Raw genomic sequence first — 15,460 nt, forward strand, 5'->3', positions numbered from 1 at the left:
AGTTCCTGGAGAACCTTACACCTCACCACTGCAAAGTTTATAGGGTTGGTTGTGTGTTCCAGTTGCCTTCCATAGGGCACTCAGTAGTGCTGACCCTGCCCTTGAAGTGGTTGTGAAAATAACAAACAAATTAACAAAGGTAAAATAAATATTATAGGTAACAGGAACTTGTCTCTCTGTCACCTGGGTAGGTGGTGGGCAGGGGAGCTATTCTGTGTCAGGCCTGATAACCCCATGCTTGATTCAGAGACTTTGTGCATGGAAGGCCTCTTAGTATGTTATCATGATAGCTCAATGTGATTAGTAATTAGCATCCTTAAGCAGATTCAGAGTGGCTATGGTGGGATAATCTGGCATGGTTTTCCTTCTGGTGTTTCATGGCACTGTATTTGCACTTCTCTTCCTTTGTGGCTTTCACATGCTAATAATTTGGGGACGACAGTTTTAATCTTCAGAAAGAAGCATGTCTTCCTCTGAATCACTTTGTAAGGAAATGAATAGCAGTCATGGTTCCCATGTTTCAGTGGCATGCCACTTAAAATTTGGAATACCTAACACCTTTTCCAAACTTAACCACAACTGGGATCAAGGTGCACACCAATATATAAATAATATAGCAACAGTCTATGAGCAATCACGGGTGTGGCTTCTATTTATGATTCAGAAAAAATAATGAGCTCTGTGGATGAAAATAGGCATTTGGGTGGGGATTATGCAAGGCCCGAATTACGATGCAGGATGGGTGGGGGTAACACCTCTTTCAGTTTACAAATGCTAATCACAAGCTCAGCAGCCAGAAATTTCTGCACTGCTATTTAACGAATATTAATAAGTATAATTAAATGTTGTGTGCTAGATTTTCAGTGCCAGGAAGCTGTGTGAAACAGAACATTTGCTGTATGTTTTCAGTTTTAAATGAATATAAACTGTTCTGAAAAGCAAGCTGACAGGAAATGAAAAGATTAGCCTACTTTAAAAACAAAAGTTTACCCTAGGAACGCTGAGTACACCCAAAGAAAATCAATAGGTTACCTAACTGCAGAGTGCCTACAAGCAGATAAAATGAGGGTTTACCTTCATCTCCAATTTCCTTCTTGACATAATCCAGAGAGTATGTATTTAACATACAGATTATAATAATATTAAAAGTGTTTATAAGGGCCACAGTCTGTAATCATGAGTTTGAAGGTTGGGAATTCCACCATGACTGATCTGGCCATCATCTTAACCCTGCATTCTTGACAAGACTTGGTTTGAACACCATCAGCAACTACCCTACTATAATAACTGCCCTTGCAAAATTGGTGTCTTTGTCCTGGACTAGAAAGATGCTTTCCTTTATCATGTCAAACGTAACATTTCACTCAGACTGCTTAAAAACAAAACCAAGGCTGCAGCAGGAGCAAATGTCATGTTGTTGAGTGCTCTTCTGCAGTTTCAGGACGGTAGTAATTGTGCCTGTTGCAGTCTGGGAGTGAATGGAAAACTTGATGACAGCAACAACAATCGGTACATTTAAATGACTGCAGATTTTAATTATGTCGTCAATCAGCATAATTCCGAATCAGGTTTATTTTCTGGTTTATCTCTTGTGATGCAAAAGAAGCTGATGATCAGCTACAGCTCTGTGTTACTTACAGACTTTATCTGTTTAACAGCAAGTTAATATGGTGAAGTTAAGCTAATGGGTTTTTCAAGTCACCTGGTACCAACACAGCCTCTTCTTTTCAGGAAAACGTATAGTGAGGCAAACATTCTTTCCATTAGTACCAGCCAGACTCAGCTCCTCTGGGTTGATTTGCCAGTCTGAGACTCGCTGAGTAAAGGGTGTTCTGCCAACACACAGCAGCCAAGCAGCACCAGGCAACACCAACCCTTACCCAGGGTGAATATGACAGATGCTTTTTGCTGTCACTCGTTACTCTGTGCTTTTGCTTGTGCTATCAACGGTTTTGAGCCTGGGGGAGAAGTCACCCAGGCACCCCCTCTCCCATTCTCACCAGCTTTGCTGCCAGACACATCTCAATGATCCTGAGTTCACCTTAGGGCTGTGCTGGATCCAGCCCTCTGGAGTTTGTTGTGGTACAACCCCTTTGCCCCAGCACAGCTGCTGCCTCCTGACACCAAAGAGTCCTCAGTGATATGGCTGGGTGGTCACAACAGTGCTCCTGAGGCAAGAAGGAGAATGCTGAGGGCAGGGAGAGCAGTGTGGCTAACCTGCTCCTTGAATCAGGAGGCTGTGAGCAGCATTGCCTTTCCACACATGAACATCTTTCTTCCGTGCTTTAACACAAATTCCTTGACTCTCTGAACTTCAGTTTATCACGTTGATAACCGCTTTGAAGTGTGATTATTCCAGTCAAATCTAGCTGGCAAGGGGCTTACTTCTCAGAGGCAAGCTGTCAGGCCTTGCCCAGGTGAGTCCAAACTCTAAATATTCAAACGTGATCAGGCTGTTGCAAAAGCATGTTGTGTCCTGACAAGTCTTATCATGTGCCAGGGGATGAGCAGAGAAATGTCTTCTGGCCAGAACTTGCAAAGCTTCCCCCACAGCTCCTACAGCCTTAATTACTCACTTGGAAAACAAAATACAGTTTTTGGATCATGCAAAGAACAGGAATCTGATGTGTGAGAATATATGCAAAGCTTCCACCTGCTTTTGTCAGTGACCCCTTCACAGAAAGAACAACTGAATTGTGGACCAAGTCCTCAGGGAGACCTTGTTACTACAGAATTTAAAAGATAAAACAGCCAAGTTACTTAAACACCGTAAGACTTGCCTGTAGGTTACTTTCCTTGTACTCAAGAGGCATGTGAGCTCTGTAACCTGTTTGAATGTCTTGCTCACAGCCAAGGAGTTCCTTGCTTAACTTCTGAAATGTTAACTTCTTAACATTGTGCTGTAACTCAGCTGACACACAGCTCACAAGAGGGGAGCTAACATCATTACAGCAACTTTTTTTTTAATACTCAGGACTGAGTAGCCAATACCAATATCTCAGGAAAGGAGCATGCAATTTATTTTCCTAGGAGAGAAACAAATGGAGGTTAGGTTAAGTCTTAACTGTTTTAGGAATTTCACAAAAGGTCATGTAAGACCATTCAAAAGCACAAGTTTTATAACGGTTTTAAGCTTTTCAGCACTTAAATATGAAAATAAGCTTGTACACAGAAGCAGCTCAATTAAAAATCCTTCTGCTGCTATATTAGCTGGTTTATAGGGAACTATGTCTACTGCTAACAGAAGTGAAAATACGCAGGTCTGGAGGTACTGTAACAAATACCCTATTTTATACCAGTTATGTTTGGGCTAGAATGGGGAGGGGGAGGTTTGAGTATCAGGAATGGAGTGGGGCCCAGAGGCAAAAGCCAGGAGAGATTTGTAGGGCAGTTGCTTTGGTTTAGATGGAGTTCTACTCGAATGACAACTACTGAGTCTGTGCCAGCTCTAACAGTCTACAAGGCAAGAGCTGCAGCTTGGCAGCGTTGACCTGGTTGCTGCAGCAGTGATGGTGTAACTGAGAGGGTACGTTATTTTGGGGTCCTAGAGTTGCAACCTTCCCTTTAAATATGAGCAGTTTTAAGTATAAATTTTACCTTTTCCATGTGATAAAAATCCAGGGGGTTGAGGGAAAGCAGAGCTTTCTGTGGGCTGAATATGATAGCTGACAGCCTTGCACAGGATTAGGTAACTTGTTTACATTTTGAAGCCAATCTGCATGGGCTCTTAGTGCTGTGGCACAGCAGTAGGTGTTTAAGCACCTTCCTAAATGAAGCTCAGCAATCCTTCAAGGTATAAGAGCCAAGGGATTGGGCATTACTGAAAAACTGCATCTGACATTTTTCACATCCCGTAAAATGCCAAGGATGGTACCCTGTTTTATTCTGAAAAAAGCCCACTGACAGAAACATCCACACTGCCAGATCAAGGCAAGTATTTACCTGCAAAGTTGTGTGATGCTTTCTATCTTCAGTAACCTTATCCATGGCTTGCATACTATGGTGAAATGCACTTGCTTTGTGGTAAGTATTCACAATTTCTATCCCCTCTTAACCATGCTATTTTTTACCAGGTGAGAAATTGAAGACAGGAACACTACTGCCCTTTCCTTTCTGTACAATGGTGGCTAACATGCTATAGGTGACTCTAGAAAAAACCAAAATCATTAATAATGTTAGGCCAGATAACTTAATCTTACAGGATGTTTTATTGTCAGCACAAAACTATAAAAAACCATGCTTCCAGGTAGTAAGGTGGAATTAAAACTAATGGTGTGCAATGTGACCTATTGAACACTTCTACAAAAATCTTAATTCTAATTAAATGCAAGCTGAACATCTGTTGCACATTTAACACTACTGACTTCGAACTTTCCAGTAAATGCAGAACTAAAATGCAGAATTGCATACACTATTCAATAAAGCAAAAACCAAAATGTATCATAAATAAGTATTTTATAACTTTATTAAACTCAAGACATGACAATATTCAAAATACAAAGTGAATTATTTTTTATTCAATACTGTACACAATGCAGAAATATCAGTGCATTTCTATAGCATGTATTTCACCTTCATTTAGTTTGTACTAAAACAAATAAAAAGTAAGCTTTAAAATAGCTCAAACATCTCATTCAGCAGTTTAAACTGTAAACACCTTGTTTACTTCTGTTAGGAGGAACACAATCTTCTGTACCCCTGTTAATGAGCACCCTTTCTCTTGTGCTTATCTGTAAGAGAATAAATGTAACCAAACTGAGCACAAGAAACTGCTAAGGTGGCACCTCAGTGAACTTCAGTGAATGGCTGAGGCACAGTGAGGAAAAATTAAACAGCAAGAAGCAGCATCTGAAGCAGCAAGAGATGGGACTGACACTGTTCATAAATGGAATCGTGTTTTTTCCTCATGTTTTTTACCCTCCTCCTCCTCCCCTAAAATACTGAACAGAAACCACAACACAAGACCAGCTTGTGCTGTGTTTCTGTATTTAATACAGTCATAATTTCAGACTCTAGGTGAGCACATAGTTGTTACTGCCTACCTAATAGCAACCCTGTGGCTGCTCAGGACACATTCACACATTTCTAGGATCCAGCAGGAAAAGAGCAGCAGCAGAGGCTTAGCAATAGCTGGTCCAAGTCTCTTCTAGGAAAAACTGCAAAATTGAGCCAAGTGTGTCTAGCAAGTGAATTCACAAAACCTAACTCACTTTAAAAGTCTATTAGCATCAAATTAATTTGTAAGATAGATTAATCTTTCAAAATGCACTTCCAATACGCCTGCCAAGTCTTGAAGTGGGTATCAGATCTTGCAGTTACCTTCTTATCAGGCTGACATATCCTAGTAAAAGAAGACAGTCTGTTCTCAGTAGAATTACTGTGTAAAAAATTTTGGAAAATATCTGATACAAAAGCTGTACTGCATTACTTGGTCTGTTGTCTACTTTATAAGTGACTCTTAAGCAAAGACTGATTTTTTAAAATTTTTTTTTTAATAATGTGACTACCAAATATGTTCATCTAGGTAGCATACAACTGGCCAACTGTGACTATCCCTCCATGTCTCTTCAGGATCTTTGTAGGTTTTCAGCTTACATACCAAGACAAAAAAAAAGTCTTAAGGAACATATCAAATATATGCAGCATAAGAGGACTTTACCATCCACTTTCCAGTTCTCAGAGGACAAACTGCTCCTACTTCATTATCTGTGAACCATAAGAACTTTGTAACATGATAAAGTTCAGCTCCATCCCAAACAACTGAGCTGAGACTGTGCTCCCAGACACTAAGGGGAAACCACGTAGGACAGGTGTTTTCGTTTCAGGGGACCACCTATGTCCATTCTGGGTTTTGAGTCCAGTTTTACTGGGGCTGAGGTGGCTGTGCAGTCACCAGACCAGGACTGAACCTCAGTGTTAGAGCTCCTCTCCTCTGCTTCTCTGAAGAATTTCTCATACTTGTCCAAATATGGAGGTCTCTCTGGTAGCAGATAGTAGTGCGTTGAACTGGCCTTCTTACCATTTTCAATAATTGGAAGAATGCAAGGGACCCTATTTGAAGATCCTTCACTATTTTGTCTTTGTAGAGCTTTGCTGCTGACATACTTAGGATCAGGTGCAAAGCTCTGGGTGGGGGGCATAACCCCATTGAGGTATGATGGAAGGCTTTTGGGACTGGGGGTACGGGAATTGCTGCGTGACAAAGGTTCTCGGGGGGGTACTTTGGGAGGCCTGTCTTCATCACTGTACGCACTGGAAGCGACTTCTGCTGACCACCTTCTGTAGTCTGGTTTGAGAGCCCTTGGGGGTATGGGAACCCTTGGTGGAATCTCTGGTTTATCTTCATCAGAAGTTGGAGACGACCTGTTTAAGTGTCCAGTTAGTCTTACTATGGGTTTATTGAGAGATCCAGCTGGCCCGGAATGGGACCTTCGCAGGCGTCGATGCAGCTGCTGTGGAGGAGGATAAATACTGGATATGTACACATTTAGGCTTTGTGTAGGGTTGGCATCTTCTGGTTTTGGTCCTGTTGGAGTATCGAAATATGCATAGTTGATTTGTCCACAGCCCCTAAAGCTCCGACGGCTTGGAGCACTGGATTTAAAAGGGGGAAGTTCATAATCTTCTAACAAAAAGTCAGTATCTGAGCTAGTCAGGAATTCTACCTCTTTGTCAACCTCATCTGGAGTAAAGTGTTCAGATATAGGCAGAGGGGGTAATGGCCTGGAGCTGCGATCATTAGAAGATGCAGACAGAAATTGAATTGGTCCATTTTTTATTGGCATGTGAGGAGGTGTTTCTTCAGAAACACAGCCCATGGTTAATGACAGTTTACTAAAGCCAGGAACAAGATGGTCGTCGTATCTTGAAATTGACTGTTCATTTTTGGGACTTACAGGAGGTGGACTGGATTTCTGAGATGGGACTTGGATGCAACGTCCAGCAATGTGGTCATTCATGGAAGCCTGGTTGGAAGAGTGCCCTAAAAAGGTGAGAAATTCTTAGAGACACTTTTCTAAGTAACACTACAGCACATGACTTTGCCACTGTATATTTAGTTCCTTCTAATGCAACAGTAAATAATGTCTGTTTAATGTCTCCAGGTAGTGAAATGCAGGTATTACAGATCTTATCTGGTCATGTATTTATGCACTTAGTTAAGATAGCAGCAGAATATCTTATTGCTTTAGACCAGTGTTCCAGTTAAATGAGGTAGTTCAAGAGACTCCACACATAAGCAAGAGAGCTACAAAGATCCCAGCATAGGACTACAACAGAACAACTGGTTTTTATACCAAGTATTTTTTCTGTCCAAAGTGTAATGGCAACTCAGAGGCCTCCTATGTACAAGGAGAATGGGAGTGTGTGTGTGTTTTTGTTTAACTCGATCGTGTTATTTCAAAGTGGTTTTGTTGGTTGGACCTGAACAGGAGCACTTTCCTGAGCTGCCAACAGGGGGCAGCGCGGCCCAGCCGGGAGCACGTCGGTGTCAGCGAGGCCCGCAGGGTTTTCCCAAGACAAATCCCTTACACTTCCCAACACGTATGTGTCAGACTTTGTACTTACCAATGGATGGCAAATGTTGCTCGGTTGATGGGTTTAAATTATATGTCACTGCTATAGGGTCCACATTAAAGAAAGCACTAAAAAAAAAAAGAAAAAAAAAAGCCTTCACTGTAAATAAACCATAGGTCTGTACTGGCACAAGTATTCGTAACATTCATTTCATATACTTGAAGATGCAGTAGATAAATTTTAGCCTCACTCACTTTTCAAATCCACTGTGGGTACCCCAGCAGGTTTTCAGACTGCCCATGCCTTGACTGGTGTGAAGAAATCCGGTTTTTAATGGGACTCTCATCTCCTGAGCAGCAACCCCTGCAGTTGACATCGTGCAGTGTTCTCTGAGGATGTCTCACAACCCTTGATATTCAGGACTTGGCAGGTTTCCTGCAGTTTTCATTCCCTTCAAGAGAGAGGACATAAATATCAGAAATGCAAACTTGATGTTCCATCTCTCATCGGAAATTTCATTATTCAAGGAATCAATATAGCTCTGTAGGAAGGCCTTCTGTCCTAATACTTCCCAACTGGAAAACTTGACCATACTGCTTGTTTTGAGTCTGATTGCAAAGTTAAAGTACAGAACAGGCAAGTTCTCTCAAAAAGCTAAACTGCATAGAAAAAAAGCATAGGAAAAAAGGAAAAATATGTTAAGTAAAGGTATTGATATATGGCAATTGTGTATCCACAACTTCAGTTCTTGAACACAGACTACTAGTTATTTATGTACAAAAAGTTTTTAAAGTTTTTTAGAACAATCTAGCCTTCTAGTAGCTATCTTCAGTCGTATCTTTCTACTAAAGATTTTAGTTTCCAGTGTAGCCAACATGTAGTCTGCTGTTAAGTATTATCTTCCATAGCCTTTGCTCCAATAAACAGCATTATTGACTACTTGAATTAGAATTCTAAAACTTATTTTACATAAAACAGTAACTATTCTTAGCAAACGTAAGTGTTAAGATACTTCAAAACAACCTCAAGTCTTGTAGCTATTTCAAACAAATTGGAAATCTAGTGATTTGAAATAATCTCAGCTGAAACTGCCCTGCTGCATTCAAATCTATTTTGAATGTGAGAAGAATGCTTTATCTGGCCCATTTACAATAGAAAAAATGTGTTGGCAATTGCTATATATTGAGTAAGTAATCATAGTCTACAGAACAAATTGACTCACAGGACTTTGTTTAGAAAATTCATCAGGGAGGGGAAGGGGCAATGTAAAATTAGTCAGCATTCTGAAGGCAGGCTATAAAAAAGACAATAAAAAAGATGTTCTCTGGGTCTCTGCTTCATCTACACAAATATCCTAAATTCAGCAAGTGCAATACGGTCTGTTTAAAAAAAGACACAAAAAACCTACCAAACCAAACCTCACCCAAAACAGTTTAATTTGTATCTCTCTTGAGAATCAATACCATGACCATATAATATTAATGTGAATTTCTCCATATCCTTCCACCAAAAGAATTCCGTCTAAAGAAAAGTCAACCAACAACTGAGGGCTGGCTACATCAGTGCTCAGCAAACATGGCAAGAAAACCCCTTCAGAGTGTGGTACTGCAAAAAATGCGGTACAGACACAGGTAGTAGCTTATGGTTATGGTAAATCTGCCCAAACCAGGCATTCTATGCAGATGTGTAACCTTCCTTTTCCTTTAGGAGGAAAGATCCATTATACTTGTCTGCAGCATGAGGGATGGGCAGACTCCTAAGCAGGACTGTAAACCAGGTGCCTGAGGATTAGTTTGCAATCCAGCATCACTATTTGCAGTTTATAAACAACTGTTTGAGAAAAAACAACTCTGCTGTGCTCTTTCAATTTTGAATTGGGTCCAGTATTGATCATCTTAAGAAAACAGTAGCTTCTGACCATGTGTACATTTATGATATGTGAGATGTAATCCCATTCTCTTTAAGAGTGTGATGGTTTTCTTAATAATGACTGTCTATGTCAACAGAAGTGGGATTGTTTTAGTCACTGCCAGATACCAAATATATTTTAGGCAGGCATTTCAGAATAACTCTAGACAGGAGACTTTAATAGAAGTGAACAGGGGCCAAACCAGTGTTCTATGTACTGCAGCACAGCCCTACTTCATTCAGCCCTCCTGATTTTAGTAAAGACCATGTTCTTCCTCTTCAGACAACCTCCTTAAAAAGCTAGCTTAACCCTAGAAATTTTTGCATAACACAGTTAAGTTGGACACCTCCCAGTAACAGGAACTGCAGATATTTCATAGCAAAATGAAATAAAAACACGGAGTCCCGGGAAGCAATAACATAGTCCTGTAAGTGCAAGCAGAAGCACTGTATACAGGGGAGCAGAACACTAGAGAGACCCACTTGTCAGAATGACTTAAGCAGCACAGTACATATACAGCACCAATTCTAAAATTACTTATCAACATAATTTCCAAATAAAACATCCATCTTATCAGCCCACACTGTATTGAGCAGTGATTTTTTGTGCCTCACAGATCCTATCCTATTAGCAGCGAATCTACAAAAGAAATTAAGAAAATTCATTACAGAACTTAAGAGAGCTTAAGGCTAATGCCTGCTGTCCATTTCAGTATTTCTGAAGTCAAACGCAAGTCACAAGTTAAAAAAGCACTGGTACAGAACACTGATTAGTCAGCAAATGATCATACTCCACCTCAGTCTGTGTACAAGATCTGGCAAGACCATGAGACATTGATTATGATATATAAAATGAGAGGAGGGGGAACAACTTCTGTAGTTTGAGAGCACATGTAACGTGCTAGCTGTGATAACATACAACCCTTGCAGGGCTTGTTAAGAAGCCCAACCTCCACCAAATCCCACGCCTAAACCACTACTAGTAATTACTGTGTCAGCTTTCTGAATGCTGTCTAAATCTCAGCTCTCAAGACTGATAGTTGCACAATCACCTCTCTGAAATCTCTCTGGAATGCTAAGCTCAACATCTGAAACAGACTTAAATATTTACATACTCTAGGAAAAGGTGATTTTCACTTGTTTCAATAAGTCTTTACTTTTTAAAAATAAAGCACAAATTATATAGCCATAAAACTTCCTTCATTCATCAATGACCTCTTTGCAAATTCACAGGTGATTTGCCTTGACATTTCAGAGAGTTATGAAACCGTCCTCTGTGCCTTTAAGCTAGGATATCAGGAGAGGTAGTGCTCTTTCACTAAACCACCTAGTTACTTTTTCAGTGGAGTCTAGAGTTGGTGCTTGTATTTTAAAACATGCATAAGCTTGTCTGAAGACAGTATCTTAAGAGGGAGACATAAGAACATGTAACTGAGTACAGACTTTGTATTTTAGACAGCATGCTCTTACTAAAGCTGAGTAGTACGTACTCTATTCTAGTAATTGGTTTAAAAAAATTACAAAAGTCAGTCATGAAGAAATAAACAACAGTTTTCACTGTTAACTGCTGTCCCAATTCTGCGTCCTTAAAAGTTTAAGGATCTAGACTTAACCATAAATAACATCAAACTGTATTTGCTAAAGAAAATGGACACTACACAGTAATGAAACATTCTTGATCTCACATTTGTGTGCTGTTCATTTGCACTGAATGAGCTTTCAGTTACTCTGCTTGTCTGACCTAGTTATGCACAGTTTATGGCATTTAGGAAGGTCGAAGCACTTTTGAAGATGTTACAGTTTGTGTTATTCAAAAGAAACGGAGTACAAACAAAAACTATGGCTGGTAATTTCTACAGGGCATTTACAAGACAAGGCAATCTGAAGGTTTGTTGGTGCTTTAAGAAGCTACTGACACCATTGCCTGTAAAGGTAACAGTGCAAAGGAGTGTAATCATCCAGGTCTGCTTGTATTAACAAAGATGAATAACACCAAGTATTGGAGATTATATTGATTTTAAGATTTTTTTTTTACAAAGACAAATATACCTTCAGACTTCAACTGGATGGCTATGTGTAAGCTGAAATTAGTCAAATGTATCTATAAACAGTTAGGGTATCTGCATAGTGAGAAATGTGGAAAGATTTTTGTGGTAAGATGAATTACAGCAAATATCCCAAACATAACCATTTTCCTACAGATACATAATAAATACTTGTGTTATAACAATAGTAATCCTCTGTTTAGAAACTAAGAAGCATGTGCATATATTTTAGCTCAACACCTATCACTAATCACACACAGAATCTTGTTACTCTGTTCCCTGTTCTCCCAGCTCCAATGCAACCAAATATTTGAGGCAAGTCAAGTTCATAACAAAGAAAACCTTTCTGGTATGCACAGCAGACCAAAGCATGCTCTAGAATGTTTCACTTAATGGGTATGGAATACAGCAATTTGCTGTACAGATTTCTGAATGCCAGTACAGACTTCAGACAGGTTTTATAAAGGCAACACTCTTGACAAGGAGCTTACATACTTGTTGTAAGAAATGGGAAAGAGGGGAAGAAAAAAAATAAGACCTACTTACCCCTTTTGGGAGGGGAAGAAATGTGTCTACCTTAAATCCACAACCTATTTTTGCTCACCTTGCCACCACATTATCTTTAACAAATCTCAGGAGCAATTCACAGGAGGAGGGGCACATTTTTGCACTACAAGTCATCCACTCCAGCTAGCTGTTCCTTATTTGACAATGTGATGTAATTTCCTTCTTCTCCTCTGACTTTCTATTTAACATTAGTACCTGAGATAGAGCCACCCCTTTTAATACTTAAGTATTTCAGACTTCCAATTGGACTTTAAAAACATAAGTGCTGTTAATATACTTTCTGGAGCTCCAAATACTTTAAAAAATGTTAAAACTTCTGTTTCTCTAGATCTTATCCCTCAAGTACTTCTGTCTTTGTAGCTAGATGAATACTGAGTAACCAACACTTAGCAGAAACAGCCTCATAAGAAGGTTAGTTTAAATCTATTCATTTAATAAATAATTAGATCTTCTTTACTATGCACCAAACCTCCACAGTGCAGTTCAGTATCCCTCTGAGTCACAGACTAAAGCATGCTCAGATACAGGCCTCAGAAGATATTTCCATTCATAGGAATTATATTCTTTACAGTTATTGTATAAATTAATTACATTCTTAACTTTGAGATATTTTTCTACACATTCTGCCAGCCAGAACTGGACCATTCTGTGGCAAAGAATTTAAGACTATGATCACTTAGTAAACAGTCAAATCATGGGTGCTTGCAAATAAAACTAATCCTATGGGTATACAACAGACAAATCAACTGAACAGCAGACAAACTCTGTATTTAGATTGTAACAGTCAGCTATTTGGAATATATTCAAAGAACCACAGTTCATCAAGGAGTTTAAGTTCAGTTAAAATTTGGGCTACCATTTCACAGTCCTACACAGCAAATGGGAGTAACTGGTAAACTGCCAGTAGAAAACTAATAATTAAATAGCAAGACAATTGCCTTGCCTCTGCTTGTCAGATTTCAGATGCATGCTTAAGGTATGGTACTTCACCCTCCTGAAAATTTTAATGTGAATATAGACAGCTTACATTCAGGAAATAAAAATTCCTTTATAGCTGACTCAGAATCATAACCATAGTGTAAGACACACTGTGATAAGTTTTAATTCTCTTTTCCACTACCGAGAACTGGAACTGTTTTTCTCCGGAGTAATTCCCATACTGCAGAGCAGGGCAGACGTAGGGCTTCATCAAGAATATATGCCCCCACCTCAACAGATAAGTTTCTATTAAAAAAAAACAAAAAAATCAGAAATTTGTGCCATATAGGTAAATTGCTAAGGAAAGAAAACTAGGTTTGTGCATAAAGTAAATTGAGTGAATAATACGGGTGAATTGAGCAGTTTAACTGGATTACAAATACAATTCACAAATGCATTTATGATGCAGAGGCATCATTCACCTGCCATTCCCGTATAACACAGACTCAGGTATTCCCAAAATGACCAAAGAGACCTTGCCCCCAGAGCCTTTCTCATCCAGTTAATATGTAATGAGGTACTGTTATCTTTGGATCGAGCATAAGAAATTTTTTGCTTATTGCTTCAGAATACTACACAGGGCCCTTGGTCTATGCTCCAGTGACAGGAGACCACTGAAGTCGCCAAGTCCCCCGGCCTGCTCGCTCTGCTGTCACATTCTCCACTGCCAATACTGAAGGGTACAGCGGTGTCTCCAGATTTAACCACCACAGACTGGCTATTTTAGAAAATCGAGGATAAGTGCGTAATGAGGTATTAAGTCACAAAGAAATGTTTATTCTAAATTAAGCCATCCTAAATTAGCGTGCGAAGCGCAGAGCCTGAGCGAGCCCACAGTGCGGTCTCTTGTTTACTCACAGGAGCGAGAGGAGCAGCTCGGATGCGAGTGAGAGCACACTGATACTGTTTCGGGTCAGGAAGAAAACGCGTGGCACGCCACGTTGGTTTCCAAGAATGTGGCTGCGGGCTCCGCTGACCCCGGCCGAGTCCCGTCCCATTTAGATGGGCTCCCGCCGCGGCGAGCGGAGCGGGTGTCGCACCGAGATCCCCCGCCAGCTCCGGGGCGAGCGGCGCCGCGGCGGGTCCGGCCCTGCTGCCCCCCCCTCCCCTCAGCACAGCAGCACAAAACGCGCTCCCGGCTCCTCCCGGCGCGCGCCACCGGGCCCGGGGCCGCCGCCACCCCTTCCGCCCGCCGGTGTGAGCTGCGCCGCAGCTCCGAGCCACGGGCTCAGCCAACCCCGGCGCCGCGGCCCGACCAACGCGGGTGTGCCGCCCGATCCACCGGTCCCCGCTCCTCTCCCCAGCGGCAAGACCCAGCACAGCCGGAATGGGATGGCCCCGAGCCGCAGACAGGCAGCCCTGGTAAGCCGGCCGGGCCCGGGGGCCGCCATGGCCGCGAGGGGCGCGGGAGGTGCCGCCAGGGCCGTCACTCACCCCGACAGTGTCGCGCAGCTCCGCGCGGCCGTCGGCGCCACACGCATGCGCCACCCCAGCGCCCGGTCACTGCCGCGGCGCGCGCCGGCCGCCGCTCTTATGGAGGGGGACGGAACCGCGCGTGGCCCCGCCCCGCCTCCGCACGGCGGGCCCGTCACGGGAGGCCTTAAAGGGGCGGCGGCCGCGCCGCGCTCGTGAGCGTGTTGTGGCGGTTTCCGGTTCTGCCGGGCGCGGGGGCCGCAGCGCTTCCCGGCGGGGGCCTGGGCGCTGGCGGTGCCGCAGCTGCTCCGCGCCCGCCAGCGGGAACGGCCCCCGGGGCGCCCCCCGGGCGGCGCCGCCCCCGCCTTGGCAGCCCCCCTCTGCCCGGGCCTGCGGGACCGGCCGCCTCCGGGCTCAGTGAGAGCGGCGTTCGCCAAGCGGGCTGCAGGCGGGGGTGAAGAACCGCGGGAGCCGAGGAGCTCGCGCTCGGCCGCTCACAGCGGCGGGACGGCAGCGCCTGCCTAGGGATGCTGAGGCAACGCTGCTCGGTTCGCCCGCGCTCGGCGTCCTGCCCTGGCCCTCTGTTTGGCGGTCCCTGGCCGGCGCGCTAATCCCTCAGGGGAACTGCCTGCTGCCTCCCGCTTCTTCTGTCCCTGGGTTTCCGTTTCCTCGGGCGGCAGTCATTCGTTCTGTCCTTCCCCGGCCTATCCCGGTCCTGTTCCCACCGCTGTCAGGGCACCTCGCTGCCCATCTCCGCGGGGAGCCTCCCTCCGCCTTCCCTGGGCTCGGAGCCGTTCCCCGCCGGCAGCAGGGAGCGCTCGCTCTCCCGGCCCGGCTCCCGAGCGGGCGGGCCTGGGGCGCGGGGCCCGGGCCGGGAGGGAGGCGGCGGCCGTGGCTCCCCGCGCTTCTCCCCGTCGCTGCCGCATGGTTTTCTCTCGTAAACGGGTCCGGGCGGTAAGGTGGGGCCAGGCCTTGCCCACGCGTGTGGTGACCGAGTATTTTGCAGTCACAGAATGTCCCTGTCCTTCAGTATT

The 15,460-nt window shown here is 43.3% G+C and overlaps 1 protein-coding gene and 1 long non-coding RNA gene across 3 annotated transcripts; one reads left to right on the top strand and one right to left on the bottom strand.

The window, feature by feature from the left end:
- Positions 1-4,436: 4,436 nt before the first annotated feature.
- ERRFI1 (ERBB receptor feedback inhibitor 1) lies at positions 4,437-14,542 on the bottom strand. Of its 2 annotated transcripts, none has more exons than XM_032131902.1 (4): positions 14,448-14,542; positions 7,770-7,966; positions 7,567-7,643; positions 4,437-6,982 (listed from the first exon to the last, which is right to left on the bottom strand). In XM_032131902.1, exons 2-4 carry the CDS (start codon positions 7,889-7,891, stop codon positions 5,787-5,789), a joined length of 1,395 nt encoding a protein of 464 aa, XP_031987793.1. In that variant the 5' UTR covers positions 7,892-7,966; positions 14,448-14,542; the 3' UTR covers positions 4,437-5,786. The 2 variants fall into 2 exon arrangements, with proteins under 2 accessions (XP_031987793.1, XP_031987794.1); XM_032131903.1 differs by lacking the exon at positions 14,448-14,542 and adding an exon at positions 13,872-14,117.
- LOC116454857 lies at positions 6,907-8,460 on the top strand. The gene is made up of 2 exons (XR_004244223.1): positions 6,907-6,990; positions 7,431-8,460. It is a non-coding gene; the product is annotated as an uncharacterized LOC116454857 (long non-coding RNA).
- Positions 14,543-15,460: the final 918 nt, after the last annotated feature.

This window comes from Corvus moneduloides, chromosome 22 (assembly GCF_009650955.1).
Source record: "Corvus moneduloides isolate bCorMon1 chromosome 22, bCorMon1.pri, whole genome shotgun sequence".
Lineage (NCBI taxonomy): Eukaryota > Metazoa > Chordata > Aves > Passeriformes > Corvidae > Corvus > Corvus moneduloides.

Bases quoted from the DNA above. Each gene is read 5' to 3' on its own strand.
- ERRFI1 (XM_032131902.1), bottom strand. From the start codon at position 7,891: ATGTCAACTGCAGGGGTTGCTGCTCAGGAGATGAGAGTCCCATTAAAA. The intron at 7,644-7,769 runs GTGAGTGAGGCT...TTTTTTTTTTAG, and splicing joins ACCCACAGTGGATTTGAAAA to TGCTTTCTTTAATGTGGACC. The intron at 6,983-7,566 runs GTAAGTACAAAG...TCACCTTTTTAG, and splicing joins GCAACATTTGCCATCCATTG to GGCACTCTTCCAACCAGGCT.